The sequence below is a fragment of the Oryza brachyantha genome, chromosome 1, assembly GCF_000231095.2.
Source record: "Oryza brachyantha chromosome 1, ObraRS2, whole genome shotgun sequence".
NCBI classification, from domain to species: domain Eukaryota; kingdom Viridiplantae; phylum Streptophyta; class Magnoliopsida; order Poales; family Poaceae; genus Oryza; species Oryza brachyantha.
In genome coordinates this window covers 9,250,773-9,263,766 of record NC_023163.2, presented here as the reverse complement: position 1 = coordinate 9,263,766, position 12,994 = coordinate 9,250,773, and the positions used below count along the sequence as shown (strand labels likewise).

At 44.3% G+C, this 12,994-nt stretch overlaps 1 protein-coding gene across 1 annotated transcript; it reads left to right on the top strand.

The window, feature by feature from the left end:
- On the top strand, window positions 1–1,278 carry LOC121053263 (septin and tuftelin-interacting protein 1 homolog 1-like). The gene has a single exon (XM_040519916.1). It carries the CDS (start codon window positions 1–3, stop codon window positions 1,276–1,278), a length of 1,278 nt encoding a protein of 425 aa, XP_040375850.1.
- Window positions 1,279–12,994: the final 11,716 nt, after the last annotated feature.

Below are 12,994 nucleotides of genomic sequence, written 5' to 3'. Positions count from 1 at the left end.
ATGGTCCACAGAGCACCAGATCCGGACCAACTCCTCGACTTAAGGGAGACCCGTGCCACCGAGACTCTGCAGAGGGAGGGCGACGAGTACGCCGCCGCGCGCGCTCTGGAACGGCGGCGTGTTAGGGTGCGGGCCGCTAACATGCGCGGGTGCAGCCCATCGGCCTACGACGACGGCCGGGAAGAGAGAGCCTCGCCGAAGACGCAGATCATCCGGGCCTTGGCTGCCCTCCGGGAGGAGGACAGGAAGGGCACGCTCACGATGGGTGCCCTGGTCTATGAGTTCGCCCGGCTGAAACGGGAGTTCCCAGAGGCGTACCGGACGGGCCGGCTGGCGTACAAGGCGATCCGGCTCGCGGCGCCGCTGCTCCCTCCGCTGGTGCTCCCAATGGGCGTCGACTTGGAGCCCGTGAACATGGATTCACGCATCTCCATACGAGCGCTCGGCGACATCGTCGGGGAGGACGCGCCACTGTCGGCCAAACTGGCGTACCACCGGCTGGTGGATGACGTCGTGCGGCAGACCCTGAAGGCGTGGCCGTGGCGTGGCGTTCGTTATCCCGAGCAGATGCTCCAGTTCTTGAAGAGGTGGAAAGAGGACCTTCCGCCGTCGACCATGCGCTTCATCCTGGAAAAGATCGTCCTGCCAGAACTCGTGGCCAGCGCGGAGGATTGGTCGCCGGTGATGTGGCCCTGGTGGAATGTGCCGGCGAGCAAATGGATGGCCCCGGCGAGCAAATGGATGGCCCCATGGATTGCCTACTTCGGCCACGGCCGTCTACGGAGCGTGTACAAGACCATAGCTAAGACGCTCGGCGGGACGTTCTGCGAATGGGGCGTGACCAACGTCGACTACCACAGAGCTGCGCCATGGAAGGAGGTGATGGACCCGGAGAGCTGGGACGAATTCGTTCTCCAGGAATACGTGGTGCCTCGCCTGAGGGAGACCCTGCGCAGCCTCAAGGTCTCGGCGAGGTTGACGTGGGGCAGGAGCAACACGTTTCCTCTCGTGATGAAGTGGGCGTCGCTCGTGCCGGCGAAGCACATGGTGCCGCTCCTCGAGGAAGAGTTCTTCGGGAAGTGGAGGAGCGCCATCTACCGGCTGCTGATGGGCGACAGGCCACCGCCGGAGCAGGCGACGGCGTGGTACGAGATGTGGAGGGAGCTCTTCACGCCAGAGCTGCTTGCGGAGGAGCGCGTGGTCGTGCAGCTGGAGAGCGGGCTCGACATGATCAACCGTGCGGCGCGGGGACTGCCGATAACAAAGCCTGAGCATTAGTAGCATCCCTTGTGGTTATCGATCCATGTAGCACAAATCCTGTTGTGTCTACAATGAATTAATTTTATTGCGAGTATAAGGTCATTTTAATTGACTAAAATTTGTTAAAAGGTAAAATATGTCTAAAACTAATGGAACAAACCATGATAATTACGAAGTTTGAAACCAATTATAACGGTTTTGAGTAAAACACCATTAGGCAGTACATCGTGAAAAAGAGTCTCGACTCCGATGCATTTTCTTGTAGTAGAATCTAATTCACATTGTTAATCTATTTTTGTCGGATCAATAAAAATTTAAGAGGGTAATATCATTCTTTTTTTTTAATCCTAGATTACCTAATGGGCCGTGTTTGGCTTTTCGGATCTATTCTCATCCGGACGACGGCTCTCTATCTCTGCCTCCGGAGGTGACGGTTGGCGCACCGCAGCAGAGGAGGAGGAGTCTGTCGCCGGGCCATTGCCCCATGGAAAAATATGCATCGATATATGTACAACATGAATAAGGGAACTCTTATTTCACGGCGTGTCAGGGTGTGTCATTGTTAACATCCAAATTAGGCAAATTTCCTTAGATTTAGTTAAGAAAAGACGTAACTAGCAGATGAAAATCTTATCAAGAAGAGACTGGATTCGAAAAGAAATCGTAAAGACCAAGGCTTGGCGCCGTAAATTTATCTATTAATTATAGTTAGTTAGGATTTTTATTTTATCTCTAAGAATGTTAGAGTCCGATCGGGACTCGTGTGTGTTAGGGATAGAGTTTAAATAGGAGTTTGTTATTTCTTTTTATCTACTAGGAGTTGTATGTCGTGTCCAACACGGACTAGACTCTATCCGAGAGTATAAATATGTATGCCTGAGCTACAAATCAATTAGATCAACTTTTTTCGGCGCATCGCCACCCTCTTCCGAGGTTTCAACTCCGACGGAACTTGGCACCTAACGCGGGGCTGCATCCTTCTATCTCTGGCAAAGGAGTAAGTCCATTGTTCCGTCAGGTCACGCTAATCGCATCTGCTAGATTAGGACTGTCTCGGTTCGGTCCGATCTTTTGATTTGGTTGTGCGATTTCTAGTTATCGCATGAGTTTCAACTTGAGTTACTTCTGTATCTTGAGCTGATCTGGTCAACCACTTTGGACGATCTACGTGGGTTTGATATTTGTTGTTTGACATATTCAATCTATTACTACCTCGGTTAGGTCCGATCTAGTAGATTGCGTTTGTCAGATGGTTTATATCAGATCAATGTATTTTGTTCATTGTTTTATCGGAGTACCAATCGATAAGTTACCAGTCATCGCCTCGATCATTGGCTTTATAGCAATCTAGATCTGTTTAGTATCTATCCTGACATTGCTAGGTTTAATCTTGAACTGTCTCGATTAATCCGATCTTCTATATTATTTTTAGCAATCTGGGCTAGGTATTATATAGATCTGGTTGTTTGTCCGCTGTCTATAGTCGATGATTTTTGCGATCTACATGTTTATCAAATTTACATCAATAGAGCCGCTGATTACCTCACTGTATTATTTTTATACCAATCGGCTCGATTTAGTTAGATCAACAGTTATTTATGTTGCATCGGCTTATGAGAATCATGCGCAAATTGGATTTAGCCGATCATAACATATAATTCATTGCTTATTCCAAGTAACCGTCGGTTTATCTATTAGCCTTATCGATCTTCATATTTCCTATAAGAGCTTTTTTCCCATCCGTGAGGAGGTACCAAGAGGTACCACTGTTTTCTATATGGGCTTTTTTACCATACTTAAAAAGTACCTCTAGGTACCAAGAATTTTAGTATAGATTTTTGGTACTTCAAGGTACCATACTTTTTACACTAAAAAGTGTGGTACCTTGAGATATTTTTTTCAATGATGGTAAAAAAGCTTTTTCTATATAAAATTTGGTACCTCTTGGTATTTTAAGTACTAGAAGATACCGAATTTTACGAAGAAAATTTGGTACCTCATGGTACGTTCTCAAGGATAGAAAAAATGCTCTTCCTATAATCATATCGTGCTCGACTGCATACTGTCTTGGTTAAGTCCAATCTCTGCACGTCTAGTTCGATCTGGTTACAGGGGCTCGTCCGATCAACTAAAATTAATAAGTAACTTGGCGGGTTACATTGGTCTAATATTTAATTTTACTCTATTTTTATCAAGTTTCTAGCTGATCCAAGCTTTTACAGCCGATCATTCATCCTATCGGCTAACCATTGCAACATCAACATCCGATCGGCTGGACTTTTAGTTACGTATCGACTCGATAGCCGATCGGCTTGTTTTATTGCTTATCTTGTCAGTTGCAGGATCAAACTGACTAGCACGCCCACGCACCTTCTAAGATTTAGGTCCTGCACTGGAGCTGTCTAAGATTGACTCCCAGACCTTCGTATGTGACACGTCGGATCGTATTTTCTACGTCAACAGTCATGTGCACGATTGCATAATCGAGATATTTTAGATTGTTTTTTACCAATGGAAATGTACATCTAACGGTGAAAAATCGATTTGAGTTATTTCTGTGTATATTTATTGGGGTAACTATAAAAAAAATTCAAACTCCTCATTTTTATATATTAGTATTGATATAGATTTTTTTAGTCACATAAACGATGAGTTTATTACGTAAGATAAAATTCTGTATAATTTTTCAGCCGAATTTTAAGCGCTAGGATATAGCACGTGTCAAGCATCTGGCAGACTGGCACCGGTCATATCTCCCCCGTGCTCTACCATGTCTCGTACGATCTGCACCCTTCGCGTGCATCTCTACGCGCCCGATCTGGCCTCTGGGCTTCAAGCCCATTTTGTTTTCTTTGGCTGTTCACAGAAGGGCTTTTTTGAATTTTGAATTTTATTTATTAAATAATTTACAAATTTAATTTTGTATTTCAAACAATCATAAAACTAACCTCCTGCCACCCTTTAGGAGGGCGGAAAGACGACGTGGCAAACGGCCACTCAGTCGGAACGAATGGCCCGAAACGACAGCACGGCAAATTTTGCATTTAGGCCCACAGAGGGCGAAAAGGGCATAAATATAAATTTGTCGTGCCGCCCGATAATTTTTTGATTGAAACGAGAATTTTTTTATTAAACCACGGTTTATATACGTATATGTATAACATATGTAACAGTTTGATCACAATTACTACCATGGCTTAGTGGTTATTGTCCCACTCTTCTATCCAAGAGACCAGAGGTTGAGTCCTAGTAGCAGCATATTTTCTTTGATTTTTTCTCAGGGATAGTAACCACTAAGCCAAGATACTATTTGTAATCAAACAATTACATACGTTATACATATACGAGGTTAGTTTTGTGATTTTTTGTAATATAAAATTAAATTTGTAAATTATTTAATAAATAAAATTCAAAATTCAAAATATTCCACCTACCTAACACATCTTCGAGTAGTCTAAAAAGTAGTCCTGTTTGAAGAGAAAAGAAAAGAGCCCAGGAACTTTAATTTTGCTAAAAAGGCTTCAAAACAAATTAACTAAGTATTTATATAAGAAAACTAAGTATTCTTTGTTGTAAACAAAACTATTTTAGACAATATTAAGCATTCTAGAATATATATATTCCTACAAAATAACTAAGTATTATACTTAATGAACAAAACGAACAAAATTTATGTTTGTCTAGTAGAAGACAACAGAACTATATGGAACCCTAAAATTTTCTTCTCATCGGTGAGCAAACTATCTACTGCTAGTACAACACTGATCGAGATGCTCAAGCTCAGCTCAGGGACATGGAGACCGTGCATATGCTCAAGGACAGCCACTCCTAGTCGGACCAGAGCCGTGGCCACAGCTAAGGCACAAAAGGTTATTGTTGTTACTAGCAATGCGTTGCAACAGGCTTAAAAAACTTAAAAATTTGTAAAAAATGATATCGATGCTTATCTTACGTTCTATCTTTAATTTTCCTAACACAGAAAAGACACACCGTAGGGGACAAATGAGCCTTCAAATATAGTAACGAAAATTGGCAAAAACACTAATTTTGTTTTATTTTATTTTTGGAAACAGTCAAAAAAATCCATATTTATGAATTCAACTTCAATGCAACGCTTAAAAAAATTATAAAAACTAATTTTATAAACTTCATTCTATCGATCCAAATCCAAATATGTGCGTCGGATGTTGAAAGTATTAGTGATATCGATTTAATGATAATTTTGTTTAATTAGAATGTTTTAGGCAATAAGCAACTATACATAGAAAAAATGTCTGACTAAAAAACATATAGAAAGAAGTAATTTATAATTTTTTATGTGATTTATTTGCCTCAATAGTGGTAGATGTAGAACATGTATAGCATTTTCATCGACGTAGGTATCAATTGATATCAAAGAAGAAAGAAAAACAAAAGAAATATCAGAGTCGACACCGTCAGTCGGTGATCCACATCGGTCTTTCCTCTACCTCCTTATAGGTTACTTATATTTCGTTTTATTATTGAGGTCCTAGCCTCTAGAGACGCCTGACAATACTGATGTCTCCGTGTGATTGCTAATGAAATTACTTCTCCTTAAAAAAGTGACGCTATTTCTTTTTTTTTATTTTGGAAATGTGTTTTTATTTGATTGGTTGATTATTGTACAATGGCTGTGTTCTGGGTAGGAAGGCCCATTGTACCGATCCCGAAGCTAGCGGCTCATTTTCTTATCGGTTACTACAATTTACCACAGCTGTAGCCTCTACCTTGTCCATTTCTATTTTCACTGAAACTATGAAGTTCATTTAGCAGCAACAAACATTTGTTTGTCTAATTTTAACCGTCTTATATTCAAAATTTTATTCTTCATAGGCTGAATTCGACGTAGCATATTATATTATCCCATTTTCAGACTTTTGATTTACCATTATGTGTGCTAATATAATAATTGTTTAGCAAGTTAGCATCTGAATCACTTACTGTCAACATTTGCCACTCTAGGCTGGGCTATAGTGCTATTACATCCGTTTCATAATCTAAAATATTTAACATTTTTGGTTAGAACGTTTGACCATTCGTCTTATTTAAAAATTTAGTATAAATATAAAAAATGACGAGTGAAGTGCACCAGCGGTCTCTAAACTTATGTGCATATGTCATCTAGGTCCCTAAACTCTCAAAATACATTTTTGGGTCTCCGAACTTGTCCGGGGGTCTGGGGGTGTCATGTAGGTCCAATCGGGCTCCGACTCACTCCATCCGTAGACGTAGTATGCCACGGTGGCGTATACGTGTTGTTGGGCCATGTGGGTCTCACATGTCATTATCTCTCTCCTACTTATTCTTTTCTCTCCCTTATCGTAGGCGCCACCGTGACATGCCATGTCAGCGGATGGAGCAGGTCGGAGCCCGATTGGATCTATAGTCAACCTCCGGACAAGTTCGGGGATCCAAAAAGCATTTTGAAAGTTCAGGGACCTAGATGACACATGCATACAAGTTTAGAGATCGCTGGTGTACTTTACTCAAAAATGACAAATCATGCTTAAAGTTCTTTTGATAACAAAGTAAGTTACGAGAAAATTAAATGATATTTCTACAACTTTTTAAATAAGACAAATGATCAAATATTATAAGCAAAAAAGTCAAACATATTCCACTATGAAACGGAGAAATTAGTATTCTAGCACCGGCATTCTCATCCGATGATTTATTGTAGTACCATTATTTTTGTCATTTCATTTAGAGTTCTGCTACGAGTATCCTTAGGAAAAAAAAAGTATTCTACTATATATAGTATAAATAGATCTAGCCCACTTAATTAGAAAAAATAAATTATCTCGATTCTACTGTCACTACATAGCATCGTAAAAATATTAATGTCAAGATAGCTTTTCCGAAAAACCAGCCAAACATAAAATGTACCTGTATCAGCATATCAAAATCTGTGAGGCGAATAGAAATCAAATTTCGATACAAAACAGAGTACAGGTTACTGAAGTACAGTGTCAGCTAGCTCCTACCAATGACATAAACAACTACAGAAAATGTGTGACGGTCTCTTAAGGACACTGAATTGTTCTTAACCAAATATTTTTTAAATATTCTTTTAAGTACATGTAAATATGCAATACATTTGGGGGTAACAATAGCTCATGTTATTCATCTCACTTCAGCTAAGCAATTCTCAACAGAGCCGTTTTTTTTTCTTGAGGACTAAACATGATTACAAAATTCTCATAGCAGATTCCTACCTTGGCAGCGAAGCTCCAACAATGGCGAAGAAGGCGTTGCGAGTGATTGTGGGAATATCAGTACTCTACTAGCTAAACCGAGAGAATGGCTGATGAGGATGCCGAGCTAGTCCCGTTGATATGCCTATTTGAACTTGCATGTTTATGTAGTGATATATCTTATATTAATCTATGTTCATAAATTTTTTTTTCAAATTTTTTGATGACTATTTGAATAGCATGCAATAAACGAGGGGATATCTCCTCGAATGTGGCAAATGTGATCTTCTTCGTGCTGGTTGGTAGCACGTCGGGCGGTCGCTGCCGCCGCCGTTCTCCACCGAGAGTACGCTCGACGTCGGCAGCTCGATCGGTGGCCTCCCCGATGCCGAGGGCATGCACCGCTGACGATCAATGGCATGGATCCCAACTGACAGAATATGGAATTAGTTGTAAGCGTAAACATAAGCCTAGGCCTAGGCAGCGACAAGTTCAAGTAGATCCAAATATACAATTAAGTTGCAGCTTTAAAAGCCACGTTGGCAATCACAATTCACAAATGAATTGAATGCAAACAAGTAGCGGAGTTCCGCATGCTGAGGCTGGGGAGGGAGGGACGGCCGGCCGGCTGCGCATCAGAGCTTTGCGCTCGTTCGTGAACTCCTCGGCGCCGACCGGCGACTGCGAACTCCCGCTGCAGTGCCCGTCCCTTGCCCTTTGCTCCGTGGGAGGCAACGGCTCGACCTGCACGCACGTGCCCGCCGTTATTTGCCGCCTCCGTCACACTTCCCGCCCGGCTCGTGCACGTACGCCGGGAGATGGCTCAACGCTCGCGTCGCCGGCCGCGTGGCCTCGAGCTGTCTCCCTCCGAAATCAAGAAGCGGGCGGATCGGACAAGGACGAATCGTGATGGGGAAGAGAAGGAAGGAAGGAACGAAGACGTCGAAGAGGGTACGCAATCGCACGCGGACGGGGAAGCAGTCCGAGTCGGACGACGAACCAAAATCCGGACGACGGATCAAAATCCAGGCAGAAACACTATTAAGACTCGGAGACAATGAAGGACTCGGACTCGAACCCAGAACCAATTGATAGCTAGCACGCCAGTGACGCGGTCTCACGCGGACCGGAGTCGGAATCGACCCTGGGTCGTTAAAAGGACGTAAGGCCTCAGAACGCACGGTGTCCACCCGGATTTTATGCATGGCTTCCTCCGGTTACTCCAGCGACTGCGAGTGCGAGGCTATGGGCGAGTTGCAAACGCCTTTGGCCACTCCGCCTCACGATGCAGATAGCATCGACGCTGCTGCTACCGCCGTGGTGGTGGTGTCGTCGAACGAAGCATCTCTAGGCACACCTTCTCCCTGCGACTCCGACGACGAGCTTCCATCCACGAACACGAATGTCGCCGCCGTGGTGGTGGAGGTGGTGTCATCGGACGCACCGTCTCCCAGCGACTCCTCCAACGCAGGGAACAGCGGTGATCCTTACGAGATGTCCTACGACTCCGACTCCGACGACGACGACTATCAACTTCCGCCCAAGAAGACCTACAAGAAGACCAATGTCGCCCCCGTGTCGGAGAAGAGGAAGGAGCTCCCGCCCATCACGTTTGTGCGTGCAACCAGAGACGACGGCGACACCGACGCGGTGAACTACCTTGATCGTCCGTCGACTCTCCCGTTCCGAGCAGCATGCCGCTATTGCTACGAGCCCTCGCCGCCGCCGGAGCCTGGGAGCCTGGCGTCCAACCAGACAGTGGCGAGGATGATGGAGCGTATGAACTACGTGGAAGGCACCGGCCTCGGCAAGCATGGCCACGGGATTATCGATCCCGTCGAGGGGATCTACCTGGCCTTCCTCCACGAGCTGCCAGTGGACAACACCGAGGTCCAGAGAGCACCAGATCCGGACCAACTCCTCGACTTAAGGGAGACCCGTGCCACCGAGACTCTGCAGAGGGAGGGCGACGAGTACGCCGCCGCGCGCGCTCTGGAACGGCGGCGTGTTAGGGTGCGGGCCGCTAACATGCGCGGGTGCAGCCCATCGGCCTACGACGACGGCGGGGAAGAGAGAGCCTCGCCGAAGACGCAGATCATCCGGGCCTTGGCTGCCCTCCGGGAGGAGGACAGGAAGGGCACACTCACGATGGGTGCCCTGCTCCACGAGTTCGCTCGGCTGAAACGGGAGTTCCCAGAGGCGTACCGGACGGGCCGGCTGGCGTACAAGGCGATCCGGCTCGCGGCGCCGCTGCTCCCTCCGCTGGTGCTCCCAATGGGCGTCGACTTGGAGCCCGTGAACATGGATTCACGCATCTCCATACGAGCGCTCGGCGACATCGTCGGGGAGGACGCGCCACTGTCGGCCAAGCTGGCGTACCACCGGCTGGTGGATGACGTCGTGCGGCAGACCCTGAAGGCGTGGCCGTGGCGTGGCGTTCGTTATCCCGAGCAGATGCTCCAGTTCTTGAAGAGGTGGAAAGAGGACCTTCCGCCGTCGACCATGCGCTTCATCCTGGAAAAGATCGTCCTACCACAAATCGTGGCCAGCGCGGAGGATTGGTTGCCGGCGTGGTGGTCGAACGTGCCGGCGACCAGATGGGTGACCCCATGGATTGCCTACTTCGGCCACGGCCGTCTACGGAGCGTGTACAAGACCATAGCTAAGCAGCTCGGCCGGAAGTTCTGCAAATGGGGCGTGACCAACGAGGACTACTGCAGCGCTGCGCAATGGAAGGACGTGATGGACCCGGAGAGCTGGGACGAATTCGTCCTCCAGGAATACGTGTTGCCTCGCCTGAGGGAGACCCTGCGCAGCCTCAAGGTCTCGGCGAGGTTGACGTGGGGCAGGAGCAACACGTTCCCTCTCGTGATGAGGTGGGCGTCGCTCGTGCCGGCGAAGCACATGGTGCCGCTCCTCGAGGAAGAGTTCTTCGGGAAGTGGAGGAGCGCCATCTACCGGCTGCTGATGGGCGACAGGCCGCCGCCGGAGCAGGCGACGGCGTGGTACGAGATGTGGAGGGAGCTCTTCACGCCGGAGCTGCTCGCGGACGAGCGCGTGCTCGTGCAGCTGGAGAGCGGGCTCGACATGATCAACCGTGCGGCGCGGGGACTGCCGATAACAAAGCCTGAGCATTAGTAACATATCGGTTGACGTGGTTATGACCCATGCCAGAAACAAGTATCGAATATCCTGATGTAATAGTGATATAAATATTAAACCATCCTTTTTTAAGAAGCACAAAATCCTGTTGTATCTACTATGAATTAATTTTATTGTGAGTATAAGGTCATTTTAATTGACTAAAATTTGTAAAAACATAAAATATGTCTAAAATTAATGGAACAAACCATGTTAATCACCCAATTTGAAACCAATTATAACGGCTTTGAGTAAAACACCATTATGCTGCATGTATGAGATACGCAGCACGCCAAGGAAAAATATGCATCCACGTTTATGTAGAACATGAATAAGGGAGCTCTTTTAATTCGTGGTACCCTTTATTTTTCAAATACCATCTAAATAGTTATAAAATATCCTAAAAGAATATGACCACGTTCATAGAACATATATAAGTGTAAAATCAACTACTACCTCTACTAGTCATGTCCGAGTTTGACTCTCTTTGTTTCCTAGCGAATCTCTTTTATATAATTATCTTTTGCTAGCACCATATACCTCTGATTTTTAATTTTGGTGCTTTTCATAGCCTTACCATTAGTTGACCGTTAGATAGGTTTCTAAAAATTCAGTTTTGCCCCTTAGGCACGTTCGAAATGCAGAAAATTGTAGAATCTACTTTAAAGTATTGTAATTTGTTATGATGAATATTTACGAGTTTGTTGTATAAGGTAGTGTTATACATTAAAATTTCAACATATATTAAAAAATATGTATAGAATTATTTAAAAAGTTAAACATAACCATTTAAGTTTTAGATAGCATTATTTTTTAACAAGATACTAGAAAAATATCCGTGTGTGGCACCAGGCCAAGTTAATTTTATCTGTCCAATTAAAATATGTTTTGAAATAAATTGCGCAACAAATCGGAATAAACATGGATGTCGAGAAGCTGTTGTGTTGCTAGGAGAAACTTAGGTCACCGATGTTCGTCCAGCTCGTCGACTGCTTCAACGGTTGTACACCGACTTGTCGTTCGAGCATGAGTATTTATGCTTTTGACAACTACAGCAAAAGTAGGTTTCTCTCTAACTATGGTCGACTTGGTTGTGCGATGACGGATTCGTACGGATTGACATAAAACATAATCACTTGCTATTTTTATAATATAAAGATATTATACTTTTATAAAATTATATAGACGGTGTCTACAGGGTTGCTCATGGGCGACAGGCCCCTACCAAAGCAGGCGACGGCATGGTACGGGATGTGGAGGGGCCTCTTCACACTGGAGCTGCTCGCAGACGAGCGCGTGCTCATGTAGCTCAAGACTAGACTAGACAGGATCAACGTACTTATGGTTGTCAATCAATGTAGCCTTGTGGCGGGAGCTCATTTTTGAAAAAAGCGTAGATACATTTTACGTGACATGACATATAGTCTTTGGAAACTTGAAAGGAATTCCTCCTATGTTTCAAGCTTAAGAATGTACGAGCAGAAAAAATGTATAAATTCTTAAGATGTCTTAGAAACTTAGGAACGAAGGAATAGAAAAAACATAAATTTTAACACAAAAATAAATTTGAGAATGTAGTAATAGAAGAACGTAAAAAGATAAATTTGAGAACGTAGCAACAGAAAATAATTAAGATTGTGTAGAAAAATAAAAAAGAATATTGAGAACGTGTAAGAATAACACAACAATATTCCATGTAGAGAAAAACACAAAGAATTAATTTTGGGATTGTGTAAAAAAACACAAAAAACTAAATTTTAGATTGTGTAGAAAAATCATAAAAATAAGAATTTGTAGAAAAATACAAACAGTTTCTACACAAATTATTCTGTGTACGTAGAGAAACGCAAAGAAAAATAAATTTGAGTGTGTAGAAAACACAAAAATAAATAAGAAACACACCAGCAAGATTAATGGCATTGATTCCCATGAATTGTCGTTGTTGTCCGGGTCAGAAACGGTCATAGACTTGCATGTCGGTACTACATGTCTACGAATCACTACTGACGGTCGCGCAAGATGGTGCCATGTTACGTGTCTGTGAACCACCATACCGTCGTAGTAGTGCCCCTCTCCTATGGCATGTGTATAGTTTTGCTAATCCTCTATGTCGTCAAGTAGAGATTCAACTGTGTTATTTGAAAACGTAGGATTCGATCAGTGCTAAGGTATATACAAGATAGTAACAGTTAAAAGAAGACACGGGTATTTTTATATAGGTTCAGGTCTTCTCGGGTATAGCCCTACTCCTGTTGGCCTTAACCAGTTTTATCGTTATATCAATCTCATATCAATACAACATAGAAGGAGGAAATAGCTATCTAGATAACAACTATATCAGCATGATAGCACATGAGTGGTTGTCGGTGGCTAGGCAT

Bases quoted from the DNA above. Each gene is read 5' to 3' on its own strand.
- LOC121053263 (XM_040519916.1), top strand. From the start codon at position 1: ATGGTCCACAGAGCACCAGATCCGGACCAACTCCTCGACTTAAGGGAG.